This window comes from Lissotriton vulgaris, chromosome 4_1 (assembly GCF_964263255.1).
Source record: "Lissotriton vulgaris chromosome 4_1, aLisVul1.2, whole genome shotgun sequence".
Classification (NCBI taxonomy): Eukaryota; Metazoa; Chordata; class Amphibia; order Caudata; family Salamandridae; genus Lissotriton; species Lissotriton vulgaris.
This window is the reverse complement of record NC_141691.1, coordinates 897,436,580-897,463,207: the sequence shown is the minus strand read 5'-3', so window position 1 is coordinate 897,463,207 and position 26,628 is coordinate 897,436,580. Positions and strand designations below refer to the sequence as shown.

Here is a 26,628-nt window from a genome sequence, read left to right as displayed (position 1 = left end):
CTACATTTTCTATGTACTTGCTCTTTTTTATTAGAAGCCTGAAAATCCACCCTCCGGGAGGCTCTAAGGAAGGAACAAATAAGAACATGTAGAGCAGCGGTCATTAAATGTCTCAGAGGGTCGTCAATTCCCCTGTCCTGCAGAGCCATAACACTATGGAAAATCACAGCAAAAGAACTGGCAAAATGCGACTCTGCCAAGCAGCCAACTAATTAGCAGATTTTTCCCAAATGCATTGTTATATTCGTCATTATTTTAAAAATAATAAGCATCTCCTTATTGCGACATCGACCTTAAGTCTTTTTAGGTTTTTAAAAATGTATATCCTAAAGCACTGCGTTTTATGATGGTTGTCCATCCTTTTATGATTTTTTTAATGAATCAAATAAAAGTATATTTTGACTTGACTACTGCCCATGTAGTTGTGAGAAACTCCTTCTCAATAACTGAGTAATTGCACTCAGTTTGTGACAGTGTGCATACGCTACAATCCATTCTGCAGGATTGTTTTCCTGAGCTACAATTGCACCAACTCCATAACCACTAGCATCAGATATTACACATTTAACCACCAAGACAAATGATTTTAAACATGGCGCCTGAGATACTTTCTTATTAATCTCATGAATACATTTTGTTTGGTCTTGAGACCATCAAACTTTTGTATTCTTCAATAATTTTCTCAACTGTTGTACATTTGAAGCATATTTCTCCATAAACTGTGAATAAAATTTGGTCAGCTCCAAAAATGACATCAGTTCCTTATTTTCCGGTGCTTTAATTGTTGTGTCAATGTGGCTGACTTTAATCTGAATTCTCTCCTTCGAAATTTCAGGGTCTAAATATTCCACTTGCAGTTTCCCAACAAGAGATTTCTCCTTTACTGTAAAATTGTTCCCTCTTGAGTACCACCAAGACCCGTTTCAAGATGTAATTGTGTTCCATTTGATCTTTACCGTAAATAAACTGATCTTGGAATACCTTAGCCCCTTTTAATCCCAATAAAATTCTAGTCATTTCTCTCTGAAAAACAAAAGGCATCCTTTTGTACTGAAACATTCCTTCAGGGGTTATGAAGGCTGTGCAGTGCTTGGATTCCTCCTCCAAAACAATTTGGTGTTATGCACTCGCTAGATCGATTGTTGAAAAAGTAGTTGCATCACAAATTGATGACATCTATTCTTGCAGATTAGTTAGAGGGAAGGTAGCCATTCAAATGGCTTCATTTAAGCTCCTTCAATCAACAGTTAATTCTCCACTTTATTTTAAAGCAATTACCACTAGCGAACGCCAATCAACTCAACAGGTTCTACAATTTGTTTCACATAAATCTTGCATAATTTCCTCGAATTTCTCTCTATAGTTCAAAGGCACATTCCTCAATCTTTGTCTAAGTGGTTTGAAATTTCACACAACTCAATTTTGTGTTCGAAGCCCTTCATTTTCCCCAACCGATCACTGAATACATTGGGAAACTCGCTCCTCAATTCTGCATATTTCGCATAACCTTTTTTTAACCTTTGCAACAGTATGCACAGGTCAGCACACACGGCGGACTAGCGCAAGGATCAATTTTCATACCTAGTTTCATTTTGTGAGGTCAACTCAAAACCCTGGCCCCTTCGATAGCCACATAAACCTTGCTATAAGGACATTGGGGTACTAAATTCTAGATCTACCTAAATAAATCCCTGCATAGGAATTTTATGGCCTGGCTAACTATCAGGGTTAGCATCAGGCTCATAACTCTCTACCTACATATTATCTCAAACATGTTCTAACTCATGATTGCGTAACAGGCACACAAATCTACCATAGTTTCAATTGGTATACCATCGATACTAATAGTACAACTAACCAATTTCATGGTTTTCTTGCAATCACATTTTTGGTTATCCTATACACTTAACACCACACCCTGCAATAATGTAATACTATGCTATACTGTGTCAAACCAAAATCAATAAAATTATATATTTTTTAAAAACACCACACCCTGCAAATTTGTTTCCTCAACATCTTTCAAAATCTGATTTACTTTCTTACTCATACTTTTACACACGGTGCTAAAATGACCTTTCTTTTTCACATGTCCTGCATACTTTTTTTACGCACAACACTTTAGAATTTGCTAAATGGCTACTCGAGCCACACCTAAAGTGTAACAACTCCTTGCTAGGTTTGTGTAACGTTTCATTACTTTGGATTCTAAAGTTTTTCCTTTACTTTTAATATTCTTCCGGTTACCAAATGCAGATACAGTGCTAGCATTCCCAATCATTTAAAAAAAACTTGTATACTTTTTTGCGACACTTCGTTGCTTCTAGCTAAATCTACTGCTGCCTTCAAAGACATCTCCACAGAAAACCACAACTTATTTTTTTAGATTTGTTTTCATAAGCATTTGATCTCTCAACACCTGATTACATGATGTGTTCAAAGTCACACGTTGCCGCTAACCCTTCTTAAAGCATCAACCAACTAGTCAACTGTTTGATCCTCCTTCCCTGAAAGTGAATAACATTTAAAAACGTTCCATGACATTAATTTTCTTGCCGTATTTTTCCTGAATTTGTTTTATCACAATATGATACACATCCATATTATTAGTATTTTCCAAAGGGGGTAAATTCATATATCCGCTCAGCCCTATGGCACCCAACCTATATTTTAGTAATAAAAGTCTTTCAGGCAAACATTCGCCATCCTCCAATACAACGACATAGGCATCAAACATATCAAGCCATTAATCCCATTGTATAGGAGGTTCTCCAGGCTCCGCCAAGAAAAAAGGAGGATGCTTGATTTCGGTCTAGGAAAGACATGGCTTGGTAGTTCGGGCTGGACTGTTCCCATGAGACACAGGGTCAAGGCTGATTTGCATATAGCCATTGTCTGACCTAGGGTCGTGTGGAGTGCAAAAAAACGATGGATTTAGGCCCAGATCTTTGTACTGGGGCGAATGTAAGACATTGTTCTGCATTCTGTCCATCAACTGTGTTTTTTGCCGTTTTTCTCTCTACAGCGGATTCTTTATTTAGCGGGCCGCCGCTACTCAGGGCTCCGCTTTGGCCGAGGGCGCCTAGCGGTGACGCGGCTAGCACGCTTGAGATTCCATGCATTCCTGACATTGCAACGGATCTCAGCGTTGCTTCGCCGCGGGAGCCTGTCTTTGTCTGCCTTATACACCCCTGACAAGGGTCGGTGCTATTGTCGTTAAGCAAATTTCATTTCTATAATTTTCACGCCCCCTTGAACGCCCGATTTCGTCGGTCAGTACACTGCAGGGACCCAGTTGGTAGACTGCCCATTGCAAGTTTGCACCGGGGATGTTAGGGTCCTTGGCTTTCGGGCCTTCTATTGCAGACACTGTCTGCCCCTATCCTGGTTGACACCCAGCCCCTATCTAGTTGAGGCTTACATCCTCATGGTTTATATCCCTTCTGACAACTGTCATATACCTACCCAATAATGGCGGCCTACCAGGATAACGCCTATCAAGATGACCAGTGGGAAGACGACCCCCTAACGGCGCGTCCGCCAAAATCGGCCAAGCTTGCAAATGGCTGACCAGAGCTGTGCAGGCCTCTTCCATTGGCCCTGCTCCTAATTTCCCTGCCTCTGAATCGCAAGAACCACCACCTAAGCGAGCTAGGGAGGCTGGAGCGGACTCAGATGCCTTCTCCCGCCTTATGTGGGATTTTCTAGCCAGTTGTGTGCCTCCAGCAGGTTCCCCTGTGACCCCTCCTGCACTTCCCTCTACTTTGGCTGATGGGGATCCTGCGGACCAAGGGGACGGTGATGCCTCTCGGGAACAGTCCCGACCTTTGCTCCCTTCCAAATCGGTATCAGCTGCTTCTTAGACCAACTTGTGCGCAGATATGCTGGACCCAGATGATGTCCTACATCCACGCTCTTCTGACTGGGCTCCTTTGGAGAAAGTCGCCCAATACGTAGCCAGCAGGATCCGCCGCCCGTTCGAACCAGCAGCCCGTAACTGCCTTAGGGCAGAGTGTCTGCGCCCTTCCTTGGAGGGGAAGGTAGCCGCCACTCCAGAGATTGACCCCAGAATGGCTACCTTCCTCCAAAAGTTTGTTAAAGACCCCTAAAAAGGCATAAACAGGTCCTGGCGCGCCTGTCAGGATAAGTTGTTAGATGTCTTGGCGCCCGCTACCAAGATTCTGGATCTGGCAGTAGAAGCAAAGTTCTCAGGCTCCCTCATTTCCCCAGATCATCTCTCTTTATGGGCCCAATGCGTAGTGGTGTTCCTCAGGAAAGCCAACTGCGCGATTTCCACTGAACGTCAAAGGTCCCTTCTCATCAAGGTCGACCCCAAACTGGGGGACCTGGCGGATACTGAGGCAGGCCCAGTTGCTCTGGGAACCCTTTATTAAGGAGCTGGGGAGGTTTGTTAACACCTTCACCTCCATGGATAGGGCCCAGTCTTCCATTCGCAAGGTGTTTTGCCCCCGGGTTTTCAGAGGGGCCGGACGAGGTAGGGGCAGCTCGTCCAGCCGTCCAAATCAGAGCAGAGGGCAAGGCTCCAATTAAGGACAATATCAGGATCAAGCCCACTTCAGAATGTTCTATCCCACCCGCGGACACCGAGGCAGAGGTGGCAGAGGTGGCGGTGGAGCCAATTCTTCTGGTGAGTGTTCTCCCTTCTTCCCTTCTAAAAGTGAGGGGCCGTCAGGCGCATTTTTTCCCAATGTGGACTTCTGTCACAGGGGATGCTTGGGTTATGCAGACTGTAAGGGGATTTCATATAGAAATCCTAGTCACTCCTTTGCAGGTCGTTCCTCCCCGTCCTCTTTGTTTTTCCAAGGCAGACGCCGCTCTGGTGGACCAGGAGATCCAGGCCCTTCTCAGCAAAGGGGCTATAGTCGAAACCCTACCTCAGCCCAAGGGTGAGAAAACTGCAGTTAGAATTACACATCAGAAAATAGCTTTACACCACAATTCTAAACAACTTAATGAAGAAAAATAGTATTCCTATTAATGCATTTAAAAGTCGTTATTTAGCTAATTCAGTCCCCAGTTTTACAGATTAAAAACAATTGAACAGTTTTAATTACATTAGTTTACAAAGAGATAGTGTGCAAAACATGTGTGCCAAATCTTCCTCTACCCATAAAACTACATAAAGCAAACAATTATTTTACCATTGTGCTTCATCCTCATTAAATGAATATATATCTACCTTCATCTTCTTGCAGGGGATGTTCTGTTAGCACATGTCCTAGTTCAGAATCTTCAGTACCCACAATGTGATGTGGTTCCAACTGTAAAATAACCTCTGCCTCTGGTGTTACATCTTCAGCTTGAGGGAGACCATCACTCTCAATCTCTACTTGCATTTGATCTGAAACCTGGATGCTGTGTGCATCTATTGTGGACTCATTCATTGAGGAAGACTGTTGGCTATTTTGGAGTTGGTCAACAAGCTCAGGTCTGAAAAGGAAAGGTGCAGACATCCCATAATGAAGAACTGCCAATAAGATATAGCACACAGATCTAGGTGCACAAATGAGAATAAATAGTGCAAAACAACTTAAAGCTACTTTTTGCTGCACCTGCAATTTGGCATTTTCTATTACGGAACAGAAACAGTTTTTATAGTACTCGATACCGAATCAATTTAAAACACAATGTCATATCATCTAAAGAACTAAATGAAGATTGGCATATCCAACAAATCACCATCTCAAATGAGACATTGAATTTTTCTAGCCATTAAATTGATTTTTTCCCAACTGCAGTCTCACAGCATTCCGTAGATGCTATAATGCTGCATCAATTAACACTTCAGTAACATTCTTCCTATTGAAAGTATAGCTCCGTCAGAGCTCCATCAGAATCATTATTTTATCTCTTTCCCAAGCACCAGACTGGCTGCAGAAGGCTTTCTTCCACACTCCTGAGCACTAAACCAAATGATACTATTCAGAGTCAGAAAGAGTGCTAGAAACGCTTCTGAAAGAGATGTTCTACTGCGCGACCATCTGCACTGATTTAGTCAGTTCTATCAATATTTGGATCAACCTTGAAGACCAAGGGTGCAGAAAAAAAGAACAACCAACAAACCCAAATTAACATTTAGATCAAATTTGTCTGGAGGCAGAAAGATAGAAGGAATCTGCAGCAGCCACGATATTCATTGGAAAACAAAGCTTGGACTGGGACCGGACATGATCACCAGGACCCGCAGGCTCGGATACAAGTCAATGGGAAGCTGCGCCGTTCCCCATCCACAGGGGCACCCGACAGGGGTGCCCCCTATTGCCCTTGCTTTTCGCCCTAGTGGTGGAGCCGCTGGCGGCCATGATCCGCCGGGCACCCGACATTTACGGCATTCATATGGGGGGCTGCGAGAACAAGGTGGCGCTGTTGGCTGATGATCTTCTCCTCACCCTCACCTGCCCTGACGAGTTTCTTCCGGCTCTCCACACTGCGCTGACCCTCTTCGAGAGGGCCTCTGGCCTTAAGATTAATCACGGTAAGTCCTGGGCCCTCAACATTACCATCCCGGAGGCTGACATCCCTCGCCTCAAGCAGCTGGCGCCATACCAGTGGGCCACCCAGAGCATCCGCTACCCCGGGTTCAGATAACCCCTTCCCTGGACACGTGGTCGCAAGTAAACTGGCGGGAGTGTCGACGATTGGTCCTGGAGGAACTACGACAGTGGAAGCCCCTGGTGCTAACGTGGCTAGGCAGACTCAATGCTGTCAAAATGTCCATTCTCCCTGAAATCCTGTATCTATTTCAGTGCCTCCCCGCGCCCATCCCGCTCCGTGACATCCACGATCTCAAGCGTGCCCTCACAGCCTTTATCTGGGGCGGTAAGAGGCCTCGATTCTCCCAGTTAATGACACCGCCGGATAGGGGGGGACTGGCTTTCCCCGATTTACTGGATTACTACTGGGCCTCGCACCTCCGCTTTGTGGTGGAGTGGGTGGTGACGGAGAGTGAAAAGGGATGGCTTCACATGGATCGGGCTGTGATAGGACGTACCATCTGGGACCTAGTCTGGCATCAGTGGGCGGCACGCTCTAAGAGCGCCTATTTGGCGGTCCCCACGAAGATGGTGCTTGACATCTGGGATACGGTGGCTGTCAGAGGAGGTCTTACTACCTTCCCCTCGCCGCACACCCAGATTGAAGGGAACCGGCGCATCAAACGTAAGCCTTTGCCAAGTGGACGCAATTTACTGCAGTGTGGTTACGGACCTATTCGAGGAGGGCAAACTAAAATCTTTTGCCCAATGTAGAGAAGAGTTTCATATTCAAACAACGGCACAGCTGCAATATACTCAGCTGCGACATTGGGTGACTTCCGACGCAATGTACCAGGCAGCCACGCACGCCTTTACCCCCCTTTGAGCGGCTGCCCCGCCACCCCATTGAGTCCAAAGGACTAGTTTAGCGTATTTACCAGATACTACAGCACCCGCAAGCACCGCCCTCCCAACCCTATCAGGACAGATGGCAGGCATTGTCTGACACGGACATTACCCCTGCGCAATGGCAAAGGCTCTGGCGAGACATCCCCAAAATATACCGTAGCATCCCACAGCGGGAGAATGCCTATAAATTAATGACTCAATGGTATTATACTCCTTAGCGCCTACACCAGATGTTTCATGCCTCCTCGCCCCTGTGCTGGCAGTGCCGATCTGCAACGGGGGACCTCGTTCATATCTGGTGGGCGTGCCCGACGCGGACTCTCTACTGGAAGGAGGTCCTTAGCCACATCAGGGGGGTGCTGGGATTTCCTCTGCCTGAACTCACTACCACTATCCTGCTGGGGGTTAAGCCTGCTGCTCTAAAGGCTCTTACTAGGAGTGATTGGATCCTGGCGCTTCACATGCTGGGTGCTGCCAAACAGCTCATAGCCTTATACTGGAAAAAGCTCGAAGCCCCTCCAATTGCGGCTTGGTTCGTGCGCCTTTGGCATGTCCTTACGATGGAGCTCTTCACAGCCCGGCTGCAGGCGCGCGATACCCGTTTCAAAGCTGTGTGGCAGCCCCTAGTCAAATACCTTTGCGCAGTTGAACGGGTGCGCTATGTGCCTACTAAACTCAGGGAGCTGAGATTGTTTGAGGATGCTCTGGCCCCCCCTGACCCGAGCAGATTGCTTCCATGACTACCCCCTGCACTGTGCCTCACCGCTCCCGTTAATAGACTGGAATGTCGAGCCCTCCGCCCCCGCGCGCTCTCTCTAGTCTTGCTCTCCTATCCCTCCCCCTTTTTTTTCCTGCTTCCCTTACGCTGACTGCTCTTCCTCCTGCTGTCTTCTTTTTGGGCCCTGATGGCCCGTTGAAATGGTTGTTTCATACAGGCCTGTTGCCCGTCTATAGCATAGAAAGGCCCCCTGGGTCTTACCACTTCACAGGCCTTCCTGCTGTTGTACTCTGCCATTTGATCGCGGCCGGCCCCTATGGGGTTGTAGGCGCAACGCTGTGTATAATTCTCCTCCCCCCCTGGATTTCAATGCCATCTGATATGCCTTTCTATCACGCGGCCGGCCTTGGATAGGGTTGGAGGCTTATCGCTGTGTACCTGCTTCCCTTGTGGAGCATGACCCTCTCCCCTTGCTGAAAAATAAAACAGATTTGAAACAAAAGTCTGCTGCAAATCACCTCACTGTCAATTACCAAAGGTTTCATGTACCAAACATTCACAACATTGTCAGAGCATATAATTCAGTGACAGACAAGAAAATACAGTTCAACTTACCGATGTATCGCCATATGCTTCTTGCAATTTAATGACGTTTTGAAAGTCTTTTGGCAATATGGACACATATAGGGCCTTAGATCAGTATGGATGTGCATGTGACGCCTTAGACTACCACTGGTTGTAAAACAAGCATTACATACAAGGCACGTATGTGCTTTTAATCCAGTATGCGTCCTAATGTGAGCTTTCAGCACGCCAGTGGACACAAAGCCCTTTCCACACTGAGAGCAAAGAAAAGGTTTTTCACCGGTATGAGACCTTAAGAAAGGGGAAAAAACTGACCATCAGCGAGCAAAGCAAAAATATCATATTATAAACTTTATAATTCAGTAACAAACACCAAGATATTACCTGTTGATATAAGTGCTTTACAAATAAACAATTGATGTAAAATAATCAAATGCAAAACATCAGTGGTCATCATTATTAAGACGCTCATAAATGGCCTGTTAGTCAAAAAAGAGCCAGTAACAGGATTCATCGTCCCCAAAAGGATTACAAGAGATGTGACTAATGCAGAGGAATGTTACAGCTCATGAGTTTTGGTCCAGATATTTCCCCTGCTCGGAGTAGGTGAAATGTCTGGATCAAAATGTCAGCAGATGGGCAAATCCATGAGGGCATCGGTGCAGGTGGGTATCGATAATATCACACTCTGTATTGATGTGTCTTTTTACCAAGTCAATTGTAATGAAAGTCTAAATGAACACAGGCTCAGTCCAAACATACTAAGGGGCAAACCAGGCAAACCTTCTGATGAACACAGCAAATCAGGTCTTAAACCCAATAGGCCTTTGTCCTAGCTTCACTATACAAAGCTTTCACATGAGTGCATGAAATACTTTCTCATCATATTAAGTTGATTTGATTGATTTGATTGATTTATCTATTTCTAAAGCGCGCGAATGCCCGGAGGCGTCTTGGCGCTATGATATGTCCGTAGTCCTGAACTGGTCTTAGGTTTATGCAGTTAACAACCATGTTTTAATTTGCTTTCTGAACAAGTCCAAGGATGGGCTGTTTTTTATATTTAATGGAAGTTGATTCCATGTCCTTGCTGCGTGGACGAAGAAACTTCTTCCCCCCCAGTTCGCTCGTTTGAACTTAGGTATTGCTATCAGTTTTTGTTTGTCAGATCTTAGTAGTCTGGATGGTTCGTATTTCCTCAACTGCGTTTTTATGAAGAGAGGTCCTTTGCCCTGGAGGGCCTTATAGGTCAGACATAGTGATTTAAATTTGACTCTTTTGGCAACTGGAAGCCAATGAAGTGAAGCTAATTTGTGGCTGACGGACTGAAACTTTGGTATATCCAGGATCAGTCTTGCTGCGGCATTTTGCAGGCGCTGCATCTTATCTATGATTTTTATTCTGGCTCCTGCATACAGTGCATTTCCGTAGTCCAGACGGGATAAAGCTAGCGCTGTGACTACCGTTTTGCGTGCATCTTGAGGCAGATATGGTAGTATTTTTTTTATCATTTTTAATATTAACCAAAACGAAGATGCCAGTTTGTTTACTTGGACTTCGTATGCTAGCTTGGTGTCTATCATGAATCCCAAATTTTTCACTTTCTCCGAGGGATCTGGACGTGTTCCTAGCTTGTCAGGCCACCAGTCTGGGGACCAGATGTCTGAATTACCTCCCAGAAACATCACCTCACTCTTTTCTCCATTGAGTTTAAGGCAATTTTGTTGCATCCAATGGCTAACTTTTAACATGCAATGTTGGAATTTGTCGGCTGTTATACCTTTTGTCAAACTGAAATTGATAAAAATCAATGCAATGAAGAAGGCTAGAGTCAAGGCATGTAAATTTAAGATAATTTATTGATTTAAGTGAAATTAATTTAGAACCATTTAATAGATGTGAGTGCCATTAAGAGAGAAGTCATAGGCCTAAATCAAATTTAAGGCCCACCATCGGCATGGTCCTTAAATAAGGATGAAGACCAATGAAAAAGTGCATATCTAATAAATGTTATAAAGAGAAAAAAGGAATTAATTAATTACCTTAGTTAATGCTCTTTCTGATAGAGACTCTATGTAACTGCAGATTCCTCACTTACTGCATCAGCCTGGATGACAAACTGGATTCAGACATTCTTGGAATATTTTCTATGGGCTGGCACCATTATCCACCACCATGATATCATCCCACCCCTAGTCTAGATAACACAGATGTACATAGGTACCACTCCTTAGTGGAGATGTTACTTTATTCATTAGTCTTGAAATGTCCTCAGATGCAGAGGCGATTGACAGACTGAAATGACCTGGCAATGAGCACATCTAACTTGGATCCTTATTAACTTCCGAAAGACCACTTGACAGAACTGGGTGGATGGTGGGCAGAGTATTCACCAGAAAGAGCATTGCTGTTGGTAAGTCACTAACTCTACTGATGGATAACTTTAACTGAAGACACTTTGAGAGTCAGCACTAAAAGAAATGCCCTCTCCAAAGGGGTGGTTCTGAAGAGCTGACTTTATACTAGTAAGTTCTGCAGACAAGAGCAGGACCCCCCCCCCCCTTTGTGGACCTCTGAATCAACGCAGTAATACCTGCTAAAAGTTTGGACTGATGTTCAAGTGACTGCCTATCAAATGTCCAAAGCAAGTACACCCCAAGATAGAACTAAAGTCCCAGCTTTTGCCCTAGCGAAATGAGCCTGAAGGGCCTTGGGAGGATTCAAAATGGACAAGACATAACAGTTTTATGTTTATTGCAGTCCATCATGATATTTTCCATTTCTGGAACATCAATCCCTTCTTTACATTAACAAATTCAACAAAAAGCAGTTCATCCACTTGCTACTACTTAGTTTTACCAATATACAAAGTAAAGGACCCCATGTGTCAAACCAGTGTAACCTCTCCTCCACCTTAAAGGTAGGCAAAAGAGATAATAATATGGGCCCCACATGGAAACTCTACTCGTGTAATGAAGGATGCATGGGACCGAAGCACCGTCTTGCCAGGAAAAAATGTAGTATGGGTCAAATTGAATGCAAATGTCTGCTACTCAGTTGTGAAATGCAAAGAACTGACTTCAATGAAGAATACACTCTTCAGTCAACTATCACGATACTATTATAAAGAGGCATAAAAGGAGCACGCATGAGGAATGTCAGGAAGAGATTAAGATCCCAATGCAGCATGCTAAAGGCATAAAGGGAGCCAGGGGAATCATATCTAAGAGCCCTTTTGAAAAATGCATTAAAGCAGAGAACTGAATAAACAGGGCTCATCAGGCAAACCGAGGAAAGGCAAAAAAGCCAATAATTATTCTTTAACAGTGTCTACAACAAAGTCTTCCCAGGCAAAAGAGCACACAAACTTAAACCTTCTTCTCCTGGGACCAGGTGACAAATATGGCTCACTGATCCGAAATCATTAGACTAAAAGGCATGTTCTGTCACGTGGAGGTAAACGCTGACTCCCCTTAAGGCCTATACGTTAACCCACAGTTCCATTTGACAGTCTTCTGGAGGGCATATGATCTGAACTTCACACGTTTACACCCACTTCTTAGTCAAGGACGATTAAAGTACATACATGACTTGAGAGGCTAGAATTATTCTAGAGTTAGAGTTGTTCATAAAGATTAGTACATGTGATTGCTGGATTATTTTGAGTGTGATTTTGCATCCCATTTCAGTGTCATATAATCAAATGTAGAAGTTTTTATATACCACCATTAATCTCATATGCAAGAAGAAAATTTGACATATTCCAATTTGGAAAGTAATTCATCATTGATCTAATGCTCTGCATACAGCAGACAATATTTTCATCTCGTAGATCACCAATGAGATTTCTCAAGTTTTTGGATTAAAAACAAATATGTTAGTTCTCACACAGAGAAAGCAGCAGAAGTGACAATGCAACTGTTGTAAGGCGGTGGCTGAACACAATAGCCTCAAAGAAGGGAACCTCAAAGAATGGAACCTGAACAAGTTCATGGAGAGTAGAGGAAAGGCACAAAGAAATGCTGCTAGGTGCAATATGCTTCAAGAATTCATCCCAGTGACATAACATGGCATTGGTAAAGTGGGTTAGTGTGACTAGAGGTGGATGGGTAGTCATCCACCACTGCTGGATACTAAATACTTAACATCTGCTGGGAGCACAATGGTTATCTAGGGGTACATACAATTCTTGGGTCCATAAGAAGTATGAAAACCAATTAGATATTTTCAACCACCAGGGTCAACTAATGTAAGAAATTAGTTACTTACCTTTAAACCCAGTTCTGTAGTGTATCTTTCATATATAACATGCTTGAATCTGCCAGCGCTGGGAATTGCCACCAACTTTAAATAGCAGTAAACAGAGTTAAAAAGTCCCTAGACTTCAACAACACTGCTTGTTTAGTTGGATATCCACCTCATTTGAACAACCAAATCTACAGCCATTGAGGTGGAAGTACCTGTGAGCACCAGGACAACCAGTGCAAGTTTTGAGAGGCTGGAAACAACTTCTATAAGTTGAAGGCCCTCTCATAGCCAGTGTCTAAGATATCCAGTCAAGGTCAAAGACACCTTTCCAACATGGAGAGAAACTGCCTTGCCAGGATATTCTCCTTCAGAATTCAAGGATCAACATCAGATGCCTCTTTGATGTCAACAAATCACTACTTGTTGATGGGCTGATTAAATAGTGAAAACAACTTTCAGGAACATCTGGTCAAGAAAGTGGGTCATAAAAGACTTTGGTAGGAGCATCAATATTAAAGGCTCTTTTGCTCCACTGACACTAAAGGCTGGAAAACAAACAACTTGCAGAGGCATACCCAATCCCAACAGCCTAACAATTGCTGTAGCTTGTTGATTCCCACCTCATACTCATACTTGTGAAGAAACACATATCTAAACCACAGAAATTATTCCCAAAGCAGACAAGTGTGGGTAAAGAAAGCTACCACCAATTCCCACTCTGAATACATCTCCGGTAGAAGAAATTGTTTCAAATGGAAAAGATAATGAGGAAGATTCCTTACCTTTGAACATCCAGGCGTCAGGATGGTTCCGGAAGAATTTTCTTAGCAGTACCCCTGCACACCAGTAGGTGGCGTCGGTTGACTCTGTGTGGCATCGCCGGCGTCATGTTAGTCATTGTTGTGATGTCCGCGTCGTCAATATAACTGCCACTCCTGCACATTGACGTCGGTACTTTTCATGACTTTCCACGTCAGAAGCGCAAAGCCATGAAGTGACTGACCATGGTGTGTTATATAATGATCATCTAGGGCCCTGAAAGGGAACAACACTGACACTAAAAACTATTCTGCAGTGCGGAGAGGATGGGTAGGTCAGTAAGGTATCTACGGTTAGATCATGTCTCTACCAGATAAGGAGTTAATGAAAGTAAGTAACTTGTCCATCTGATAGAGACATCTAGCTACAGATTCCTTACCTTTCAACAGATACCCATGCAATACCTTCCCCAGAGGAGAGACTGCAGAAAGTTTAGACCAGGAAATCTTGCAAGACAGTGCGGACAAACAGGCCTTCTCGGCAAACCTGGGAATCCAGGAAATAGTGTCTGGCAATTGTATGCAGTAACGTCCACGTGGCTGCTTGGCAGATATTAGAAACAGAAGACACCACGCTGGAGGGCTGTGGTGGCTGCTTTTGCCCTAGTGGGATGGGTCCTCAGCTCTTCAGGGGGATCTTTTTTCGGTAAGGCATAGTAGGTTTTGATACACAGGATAGCCCAGTGGGATATAGTCTTCTTTTGGACAGCACGTCCTTTCTTTGCCCCCACTAACCCTACAAAGAGTTGGTGGCCCACCCAGAACTCTTTGGTTCAATTGAGTACGAATGATAATGCTCTTTTTGGATTAAGACGATGGAGACGCTTCTCTTTCTTGGAAGAGTGTGAGGGTGCATAAAAGGTGGGCATGGTTACAGACTGTCCCTGATGGAAGAGTGTTACCACCTTAGGTAGAAAGGATGCTGTAGCCCGGTGTACCACTTTGTCCGGGAAGACCCTCAGGTGAGGAGGCTTAGATGACAGTGCCTGAAGTTCATTAACCCCCTAGCAGAGGTTATCACCACTAAGAAGACTGTTTTGATGGTGAGCAGCCATAGAGGGCATTTGTGCAGCGGCTAAAATGGTGCACATGTCAAAAAGGTGAGAACCAAGCTAAGGTCCCACTGTGGCATAACGAAGGGTCGAGGGGTGGAACAAGTGAGTTAGACCCTTCAAGAACCTCTGTACCAGAGGCGATTTGAAAAGAGAAGGCTGATCAGGCAGCCGTAGAAAAGAAGAAAGGGCTGAAAGATATCCCTTCAAAGTGCCCAGGGAACAGCCCTGCCGGGCCAGGGAAAGACTAAACATGAGATAAAGACACAGATAGAGGGTCAATAGCCCGGTCTGTATAATATTTACAAAATGTGTTCCATCGGCAGGTGTATACCGATTTTGTGGAGGGATGCCTGGCTGCCAAAATAACCTCAACTACTATGGGAGGTTGGTCAAAAGCTGTCAACTTTCGCCGCTCAAGCTCCATGCAGAGGCGGCAAATGGACAGGTTTGGGTGGAAAACTCTCCCCTGCTGCTGAAACAGAAGATCCTCCGGAAGGGGCAAATGACCAGAGGATCAATGATCATGTATAGAAGCTCAGGATACCAAACTCTCCATGCCCAGTCCGGAGCCACAAGAATAACTTGTGTCTGGTAGCTCCTGATCTTCTTGAGCACTCCTTTCAGGAGTGGTATGGGCGGAAAAGCTTATAGGAGGCCTGAGCTCCACTCGCGTCAAAAAGCATCACCGAGTGAAAGCCGCCTTGGAAACTCCAATGCAAAAAAACAGCTGACATTGCTCGTTCTCTTCGGAGGCGAACAGATCTAACTAAGGCTTTCCCCACCGTTGAAAGAGACCTTGAAAAACCACCGAATGGAGAAGCCACTCGTGATCTGCAAGGAACCTTCTGCTGAGCTCGTCCGCCCGGGCAATGTGAGACAGAGCCCTTTTTCTTGCATGGTATGCCCTCACTTTTTGCTGAATTTCTGATGTTCTTTCACTGAGTGTGCCCTGGGCTCCTGCTAATCAGCTACCCAGGGCCTATGTTCCTTGCCTAAAACTGAATTGAAGCCTAACCCAATTGGCATCTCTGGCCACATGTCAGCTCCTGGTAAATGGTATCACAGGTACCCAGGGCACTGTGACCAGAGAAGGCCTCCAACGGCTGCATCACATATTGTGCCACCCTTGGAGGCAGCAGCCACCAGCCGGAGGAGGCCCCTATACTCCATTGGGTAACATTCAGCCTCAACACTCTGCATCCAGCCGCCTTAGTGCCGCTGAAGGTGCAACAACAGTGCATCACTGACTGTGGGGGACTCCTGAGTCTAACCCCAGAACCTCAACTCCTACAGTCGATTACTTAACTGTTAACCGTTAACCTGTTTTCCCGCCATAGGATGCCATTGACACTTTTTCTCCAAAAAATTTCTAGTTGTAGAGTTTTGTAATATAAAAATATTCTCTAAAACTCATGCGAGTAACCAAAATGTAATTACTTACCTGTTTCCAGGAAATGTCCCAGTGCTGAATCTAGGTATCCAGCACTGAGTTCGAAAATTAACGTAAAAAGTAACTTAACTGTAATTGACTGAAAAAGCCTATTCATTTCAATGTACTGTATTTGCTAAGTGTTGCAACTTACTGCAAACCCTATAAATCAAACAAAGTACAATTTCTATTGCATTTTCAAACTGTTTAATATCCAGTAACTTATTACTAAAAAGTATTTAAAGCTTACCTGTGCCAGGCTTCCTTGGTTCTAAAAATAATAGATATTTTTATACAAACACAATTGGCCTAGAGTTCAGTTATTGAGTGTGTGAATTCATTTTCTGACTGAGTGTGTATATCAAATGCTTAACACTGTCCTCTGATACTGCCTTATTGCTCGACCACTCTACCACAATTAGAGTAAGGTTCTATCTAACGTTAACCTCTGCCTACCTCTAGGGTCACTTGGTCTCTATACACACACTATACCTCATTTTGGTGTAATATATATAGGGGCAGTTTCTTACTGGCGTTCAGAAAACCAGCCAGGTGTTGAACTATCAGGGAAATGCCCTGTTGTTCCAGTTAAGTCCAGAGACGCAGGGCCTCTTGACAAAGAGTCCATGACACCACTCCGCCCTGTCTGTTGCAGTACCACATGGCGGTTGTGTTGTCCGTGAACACTTGTACGAGCCTTCCAATTATCAACGGCAAAAAGACTTTCAGTGCCAGTCGGATCGCCCGAAGTGCCAACAGATTGATATAGAGCTTGGCTTCCATTAGAGACCAGAGTCCTCTGATCTCCACCTTCCTTCCCCAGATGGCCACCCCATCCCAGAAGGGACGCATCTGTCCCTACTGTGAGCTCTGGGTGGGGAAGGCAAGGGGGTCTGCTCTAGAACCAATCGCAGTCTGCTAGCCCCACTGCAGGTCTCTCGCTGTGCCCTCTGAAATCTGAACCAGGTCGGTGAGATTTCCTCGATGCTGTGCCCACTGAAACTTCAGGCCCCACTGCAGAGTCTGCATGTGCCACCGTGCATGGGTCACTAGCAGGATGCAGGAGGCCATGAGTCCCAGTAGCCTCAGAGTCATTCTCACCGAAATCCAGGATAGAGGCTGACAGGGGAAGACTGGAACCCCTGATCTCGGCAGATGGGCTGCAACCATCGTCATCACCTTTGTGAACAACCGAGGGGCACTGGTGAGGCCGAAGCAGAGCACTGCAAATTGAAAGTGCTTGTGGTCCACAATAAATCGCAGTTTGTGACAATAGGCAGGTAGGACGGGATATAACGCTGCCATTCAGTCTCCCGGGTCCCGGGCAGACAGGACCTGAGCTAGGGTGAGCATCTTGAACTTTTCTTTTTTATACGAAGTAGTTGGGGGGTCTGAGATCCAGGAAAGGACAAAGGCCTCCGTCCTTCTTTGGGACCAGAAAATACCGGAAATAACAACCACAGCCTATTTCTGGCCCAAGAACCCTCTCTAGCTACCTTGGCCAAGAGAGCCTTGACTTTCTCGCGGAGCAGGGCAAGGTGATCCTTGATCCTCTATCAGCTGATCGTATACTGGAGGCATCGATGGAGGGATAGTCTTGAAGGTAAGCGAACAACCTCTTTGGACAATTTGCAACACCCTCCTGTCAGACGTGATGTGCCACCAGTGGTGCAGATGATGGGGTACTCGGACACTAACTGGCGTTAAATGATCCTGGAGGATCGGACTAAGAAGGTTTTGCTGTGGTGGAGGGGATCATGGATTGGTTCAACTTCTGGTATCCCGACCCGTAGGGTTGAACCGCGTCCACGGCCCTGCAGAGGCTGCTGAGCTTGTAGGGCCCTCCGGCTGGAATAGGGTTGTTGCGGTGGATAGCCCCTTCCGTAACCACGAAAAGAGCGAAAAGCAGATGCAGTCCGGGGGTTGTAGTGAGACAAAGGACTTGGCTGTAGCCCGCGAGTCTTTGAAACGCTCAAGGGCAGCATCTGCCTGGTATCCAAAGAGACAGGAGCCATATAAGGGCATGTCCATGAGGTTAGTTTGGACATCCCCCGAAAATGCAGATGTTTTCAGCCAGGTGTGGCGACGGACGGCCGCAGCCCTGGAAATCGCTCTACCTAGCGAGTCTGTCGTGCCCAAGCCACAGCTGATGGCTAACTTTGCTGTATTTCTCCAGTCAGATTGCTTGGGGGTGTAGAGCCCAATCCTCCTCTGAGACTCTGGGCAGCACATGCGCAACCGCGTCCCAGATAGAATGTGAATAACGGCCCAAAACGCAAGCTGTGTTCACCGACTGCAGTGCCAGAATGGCGGAAGAAAAAAAATGTCTTTCCAAAATTCTCGCGTCTCTTACATTCCCTGTCTGGGAGTGTGGAAGGAAATGTGCCACAGGAATTGGAAGCTCGGACCACCAAGCATTTTGGGGTGGGGTGGGTAGTGAGGAAAAGTGGGTCACCCTGCGCAGGGCTATGGTGGCAGGCAATCGTCCTATTCACAGGAGCGCCTGGGCTGAGTTTCGACCAGGTGCCCAGAAGGGCGACTGTAAGGCCTCAATAAAAAGGCAGCAAGAGTGCCACGCTGGAGACCCCAGGTGGCAGGACCTCTGCTAGGACGTTAGTCATGATTGCCAACGTAAGGACCTGCAGGTCCAGGACCTCCGCAGCCCTACATACCAAATGATCCCCCCTCCTCCGTAGCAAGGGTAGATGGAGACCGCATGCCAGAGTCTGGGGAGGTGTCCAAACCCCTGGCATCACCCAGTTCCTCATACCAGTCCATCTCTTGTGGGTGCTGGATTTCTAAGGGATCCTGGCTCCCCCTCCCAATCTTCTTCATCTATCCCTAGCCCTTCAGAATAGGGCAGATTGAACGGAATAGCGCCGTACTGCTCCGTCTGCGCCGGTCTCGGAGGATGACAAACTGCCTCCGCGTTGTCCGGTATGAGCATAAGGGATGCGCCGCTGGTGTGTGCTGGAGATACAGAGGACCTTAGCACTGGGGAAGGTCGCTCTGGAGGTGCAATTGTCGCCGGCCAGGACCTGGAAATGGGTCCAATCGGAGGATGTGGTGCCGGAACCACAGGCACAGAACCTGTTGGGTCTCTTCCATTATCTGAGTCTGCAGGGCCCGAAGGTGCGCCGGCAGGGCCAGACTGCCCAAATATGTCACACATTGCATTATAAAACTTTTTAAGCTGGGTGGGGTTCGCTCCCGGACCCGGAAAGCCAGAAGGCACAAAGCCAACTCAGGCATCTGCTCTGTGGAGCAGGGTCTTGAATCCCAAGATTCCTCTACCACATCGTGAGACGGTGGAGTTAAGTCGAAGCACGCTTCGACTTCTTGTGCTCGAGGACGAGGACTTTGATTCACCAAAGCGGTGCTCGGACCTTCCTCTCGACTGAGACCTGGACCAAGACAGACGAGTTGACCTCCACGGTGCCAAGCGCAGGGCAGCATGCAGCTTTAGTGACCGCTTCCTCAGAATCTTCGTAGCCAGACCCAGAAGTCGGGAGCATAACTTTGAGTCATGGATATGCTCCAGACACCAAAGACACACTAAGTGGGGGTCCGTGCCTGACATGGCGCGGTGGCAAGCGCCACACAGCTTGAATCCAGGCGTCTTCTTACTCGACATGACTCCTACAAACCAAAAGAAGTCAACAAAAAGTCGCAAAAAAGTCTGTCAAAAAATTACAGAGCATAGCTCTCTTCAACGGATAGGCGCTGGCTGGTGCAAAATGCAAAGAACTGATGCCAGCGCGCCGGAGTGGCAGTTATATTGACAATGCAGACGTGACGACGAACACGATGAAATCACGCAGAGTCGTCCGACGCCACCTACCGGTACTGCTATGAAAAATCTTCCAGATCCAGCCTGACGCCTCAAAGTTCAAAGGTAAGGAATCTGCGGCTAAATGTCTATCAGATTGTTTCATTTCAGCACATGCCTGAAAGACATTCATTAAGTACCCAGAGGAGTGTTGAGAGCCTTCAAGTACCTCCGCCCACTACAATACAGAGTTCTAAATTTCATAGCATAAAACCTATGGAATAGAGCAAAGAACACTGTGAGAAATGCGATGAATGTTCCTGAAACCACATGGGTTTTAAGGCCATGTTCTTCCTCTAATCACTACTGGCAGTGTTTGGTGGAGGGCATTTACAATACTTTGGCAAATTCAATGCTTTCCTTATTGATTATTCCTACACAGCGTACATTATAGATAGCATGCAAGTGTAAGCTGTTGAACTTTTCATTTCTGTATGGTGATTATACTGCTCTGTTTCAATTTAAAAAAAAGAACATCCAAAAGATAAAAAAAATAAAAAGGACAATAGAAATGCAAAAAGAGTTGCATAAAAAAAGAAATAGCACAAATGCATGTTTCGATGCCCTACTCACAATCCATAAAAAACACATTTAAGCCAGATTTCAGTGTGCTGTAAACTGGAATTGTAATGATCCTGAAATGCCTAGGAATGACCGCAGTTTTGACTGTCAGGCTGCATTAAACAGTTTATATCCCCAATAGGTATTTGCTGTCAATTAAGTACACTTTTATAAAGGACAAAAGCGCATTATTTTGAGATTTTGTTTTTCTCTATTGCAAACATAGTCAGGATCTAGCTAGAAGACAGACCTATTCAATGTTTATGAATTTAATAAACAACCCATGAACGAAAAGGTAGGTTGATATTTTTTTTTAGGTACCTTACATACCAAACTTCGATCTTAATCTCACAAATTTCACTCACAGACATTGCACCTCTCAAGAGTATCAGTTATCACTTTGTAGCATTTAGAAACGTGAAAATATTGAATCACACACTTTGCATTTGCGTTGTGCACTGTAAATGTATCAATAAGAAAATGGTCACATAGTTCAATGTGTAACCAAAACTTAACACATCTGAGTGCAAAGTGCACATTTATGCACACACATCCGCATGGCATATATTCATGCTCCTTTATAATTCACGAGGAATTAAGTTTGTGGACTTTTCATGGAAAAGTTGTATTTCGCTTACTTACTAGTCTTGCATAATTAAATTGTATTTTACCTGATATGCTGTTTAAGATGACAAGACCTTTTAAATGGTCGTTGGCAATAAAGGCACTTGTATGGTCTATCAGCAGTAAAATCACGGGGCATAAAACCTTGGAATGTAAGGTTTTTCCGTGGGATGCGCTGGATAAGGCCTGAAGAGGAGGAAAAAAGAGAGACCAAACTGTACATATTTTCTAGGAAATTAAACATGACATTTTCTAAATAATATAATTTTCTAAATAATACCAATTAGGTTGTTTCAGCATTCTCTCTGGCACCACAAACACATATTTGGGAGTCGCCATGGTCCATGGACCTTATCATGAGATTAAAAGCTGCAATCAACAGCCTCTATTTAAAAATTGATAGATGGCCTATAGGTACAGCACAATAAAGATAATGTTAATAACAGTCATTCTTAGTAGCAGAAGGAAACAAGATACCTTTATTATATCTCCTGTGCATGGTCACTCATTTGATGTTGGTATCCGATTACAGTGTTGAAACCTGAAAACTGCTTCCTCAAAAGTGTTTTAAATCAACTGACATGTGAAAGTTCATGCATGCTTCCACATATGCAGACAGACCCGCTTTCAGTTCACCGCCCAATCAACGCTCTAGGTTGAAATGGTTAAGCGAAAAGAAACATCGAAAAAATCAATAAGTCTCACATTTTGGCTCTGAAAATGGAGAGCCGATGGTTTTAGCCGATGATGGTCAGCACCTAAATGGCATGATACTACCACAGCTACAAAAATGTATAAAGAGAGCAACCCTTCAATCAAAAGGGAAAGGGTTAAAATACTTCACAACAGTAGTAGGTCCCTCTTTTGTATCCTAATAACAGTCTCACATGCATCTATACTGTTATGCCACAAGACTCTTTTACTCTACACTCTTTTCTCATACAATGAAACCTGCTGTGCGAAAATAGCTGTCCTCTATTACATCGTATAAATTCAATATCTCAATTTATTAATCTCATGAAAACAAAAACAGTCTAAAATCTCAGATTGAATACCTTAAAATGCAGTTACAAATTAAAAAATCCTAACATCCTTAAAGAGAAATCTTTTCTATTGTCGATATCGTATTACACACTTTTACATGTCATTAAACTAACTAAATTCCAGTGTGCAAGAACGGTCTTATCTTAATATTTCATGCATATATTAATAAAAATAATTGTTATCAGGTCCGTATAGTATAAAAAACAAATTACACAATATTACAATACCATTTTCCAGTTATCTTAAGTTGTCGACGCAGCATTTCGGTGGTCAAAAGCTAGTTCATCCCACCTTCTTCAGGGCACAATATTGAAAAACAAGGAATTATTCTCAACGTGGTATATATATCCGCTGAGTTTATTGCATCAGGATCACCTATTCACTTTTCGGGGATTTGTCGTCATTTCCAATTTTGTAACTGCGTACCCCATAAATTGTCTTGGTGCCTGTTAGATTTGGGGGTCCGTAGTTGGCAGAGGTAGGTACCTTTGACCAAATACGGACCCTTGTGTCTATTCACGGTAAGGGGGTACACTCCTAAAATAACCCCTGCTCACCCCCTTGGTAGCTTGGCACGAGCAGGCAGGCTTATCTCAGAGGCAGTGTGTAAAGCATTTATGAACACATACAGTAGCCCAGTGACAACATCATAGATGGACACCAAAAAAGTTGTAGTAAACTTAACACAGGACCACAAACGACAAAAATCCACAATACTGTACGGGTAGAAATAGCTTAGTTCTCTTTAGATGGTAAGTGTGTTTCTTTAAGTTTAATGTACCTTTGGATCTGTAACACTATACAACAAAAGTGTTGCAGGAAATGTGATGCGTTGGTTCCTTACACGCAAGAACGGTGATGCGTTGGTTCCCTACTGCTGCGTAGGGAATGGTGATGCGTCAGTTCATCTTTGCATGGGGTGGTGATGCGTCTATTTCTTACTGCGCTTCCATGGCGATGCGACCCGCAACGCCGTGATGTGATGAAGATCCGGTGCAATGAAACAAAATGGCGTCTTCTTCTTGATGCGACAACGATGCGTGCATGCCTGACGGCCATGCGGCAACTCAACAAATCTTCTGAGCCGCGACAGGCCCTGCGACACGCTTCTCCGGTGATGCGGCGTCGTCTGCTGCGACGGCGACACTCTTTTCCGGTGATGCAAAGCACTTTTCTTTGATGCGATGCAACAGGGGTAGTGGCGACACCCTTCTTCAGTGATGCAGCGGCGGCGACACGCTTCTTCGGTGATGCAGCGGCGTCTGCTGTGGCGGCGACACTCTTCTCCGGCGATGCAAGGCGCTTCAGCGATGTGATGCGACAGCGGCGGCACCCTTCTTCAGTGATGCAACAACAGCGGCTGCGTCACACTTCTTTGTGAGTCACGCTTCCAGCTCCTTGTGACACGCAGTCCCTCAGAAGGTCCAGCACAACAGAAGGCGCTTAAAAAGAAATCAGGGGAGCTGGTTGGGGAAGTCTGTTATGCCCTGAGACTTCAGCAGGAGGCAAGCTCAATTTCCAAGCCCTTGACGATCCTTTACAAAATGGTTAAAGTAGCACGAAGTTCCTTTTTCTTTCTTTGGTAGTCAGGCAACCACTACAGGCCAATCCCCCAAACAGCACTCAGCTTAGGGATAGTCTCCTCCTTCAGTTTCTCTCTCTTCCTCTCCTCAACAAAGGTTCTTCTTGTTTCCCAAAAGTGATCTAAAGTTCTGGGGTCTGGGTCCCCATATTTATACTAGAAAACCCTTTGTCCTCTGAAGGCAGAGGGTCCTGTACCCAGTCCAAACTAGTCCTGTGCAGTCCTGGAGCACTTTGATGACAAGACTCCTTCTTTCCTTTGACAGTGTGGGCCAGGGACATCAGATGCATCACAGGAGGTGGAGCCAGCATTATGGAAGGCAGGCACAGCCCTATTCAGGTCCCAGGTGCAACTCCTCCCACCCATCTACATGCAGATAGCTCTATTCAGCCCTGTGCTGACTCATCCTGTCTCCTGGAATCCCCCAGTCCCTGTCACTCAAACTCCAGACAAAGAATACACAACCTAGCAGAGGCAGGCTTGGACAGTTGGGCAAGAAAATACCTACTTTCTAAAAGTGGTCTTTTCAAATACAGAATGTTAAAACCAACTTCACTAAAAGATGTATTTTATCAGTTTGAGTTCAGGCATACTAAACTCGAATTTCTACCTAGTTCCCGGAGTCTGTAAGGATTATTAGGATTATAAGATGTTATAATCAAACTGCCCATTCTGGCCTATGGGAAATAGGTAGCCTTGCAATAGTGAAAAACAAAAATGGCTGTAATTCACTATCAGAACATACCACGCACATCAGGGCATGTCCTACCTTTTACCTACAATGCACCCTGCCCTTGGATCTACCATAGGGGTGACTAATATGCAGAAACGGGAAGGTTTAGGGACTGGCAAGTGGATGCACTTGCCCAGTCAACATGGCAGTACCAAGCTGCACACAGGCTCTGCAATGACAGGCCTGCGACACACTTTACAGGCTGCTTCTGTGGGTGGCACAATCAGTGCTGCAAGCCCACCAGCAGCATTTGATTTACAAGCCCTGGGCACACGCAGTGCACTGTACTAGGGTCTGACAAATAAACCAAACCAGCCAATCATGGAGTCTCTAATCCATACATCAATTTACAATAGGGAGAGCATATGCACTTTAGCACTGATCAGCAGTGGCAAAGTGCCCAGAGTCATAAAAACCAATAAAAACAGGTCAGACAAAATACAGGAGGAAGGCAAAAAGTTCAGGGACGGCCCTGCAAAAAGGGCCAAGTCCAACAGTGCCTCTAAATTTGCTTGTGAGAATGTGAATTATAAAAAAAACAATTCTCTCTGTTGTTGACAAGTTTTCTCTACACTCGTGATTTTTCTTTTCTATCTACTGTTTTTTTTTACAAAACGGGGCTTTCGTTCTTCATACTGCCCTTGTATTCAATTCAGTATGGCAGTCTTATATTTGCGATCAAGCCTCTTTTTAACATACCTGGGTATCTGGATATTTTGATTTACATGCATGCGTTTCACTGAAATAGTTTTCAATCTAAAGTGCAATGTGTAAAATGAATGCTATTTTACTTGACCATCATTATGCTTTCTTAAGTTTTGACGAGCAAATATCTTTACACCCTCAATTTTAGAACATATTTTTCAGGATAAATTATTTAGATACTACACTGTATGTTCCTAGAAGATTTAAAAAATGTTGCATATCTAAAATGGTTGTATGACATTACGACGCATGCCTTTATAACACTAGGTAAACATTTATAAGGTAAGTGAAACCCCTTTGTTGTTGCGGTGTGGCTTGTGTGTGAATTCACTTAAAAAACAAAGGTTACAGGGATGCTATAGTTAGGAAACAACCTTAGAAAAACACTGAATAAACCAAAGGTTACGGGGACATTATAGTTAGGCTCAGATTGCACTCATACAAAAGTAGTGGTATTCAGCAGTTCTAGTTAGCTGAGCTAACTATAATTTACGCCTCGCAATGCACTGCTTATGACCTTGCATATTACATCACCCATGACATGGTCAGCGACATCACTCATTACATCATCCAGGTGTGTGAGTGTTTTCTAACACTTTATCAGTGTTAAACATATATACCAAGATACCACAAAAGTTAAAATAGTATACTTTGTGTTCTACTACTAAGTGATACTACTTCTAACAAATATAATGTGAGTGGCTATGTGACTGTGTGCATCCGTGTGTAAATGGGTGTCTGTGTGTCTGTATGGGTGTGTGAGTGGCTGTATGGGCGTATAAGTAGGTGTGTGAGTAGCTGTGTGGGTGAGTGAGTGACTATATGGGTGGGTGAGTGAGTGGGTCTGTAAGTGAGTGGGTGGGTGTCCGAATGGCTATGTGAGTGATTGGCTGTATAAGTGCTGTATGGGGGAGTGAGTGGGTGTTTTGTTAAATGAGTTGGTGTGTAGGTGGCTGTATTGTAGACTGAGTGAGTGACCATATGTATGGGTGAGTGAGTGTGAGTGCTTGTATGTTTGTGTGAATGGGTATGTAAGTGGGTGTGTGAGTTCTTGTAAGGGTGAGTGAGTGGTTGTGTTAAGAGACTGTATGGGTGAGGGAGTGGGAATGCGAGTGGCTGTATGGGTGAATAAGTGAGTGTGCGAGTAGCTGTGTGACTGAGTGGCTGCATATATGTGACTGGTTGTATGAGCAGCTGTACAAATTGGTGAGTGGCTGTATGATTGAGTGATAGTGTTAGTGGTCCTATAGAGGAGTGAGTGGTTGTATAAGTACTTGTATCGGTCTGTGAATAG

At 44.8% G+C, this 26,628-nt stretch overlaps 1 protein-coding gene across 3 annotated transcripts in view; it reads right to left on the bottom strand.

Moving 5' to 3' along the window:
• ZNF236 (zinc finger protein 236) overlaps positions 1–26,628 on the bottom strand; it is a 1,135,475-nt gene that overhangs the window by 642,043 nt on the left and 466,804 nt on the right. For all 3 annotated transcript variants that reach the window (XM_086965182.1, XM_086965180.1, XM_086965183.1), the window contains exons 12-14: positions 21,318–21,456; positions 8,737–8,997; positions 5,201–5,451 (exon numbers count right to left, since the gene is read on the bottom strand). In XM_086965182.1, the coding sequence (XP_086821308.1) occupies positions 5,201–5,451; positions 8,737–8,997; positions 21,318–21,456 (651 nt within the window). The remainder of the gene's footprint in view (positions 1–5,200; positions 5,452–8,736; positions 8,998–21,317; positions 21,457–26,628) is intronic.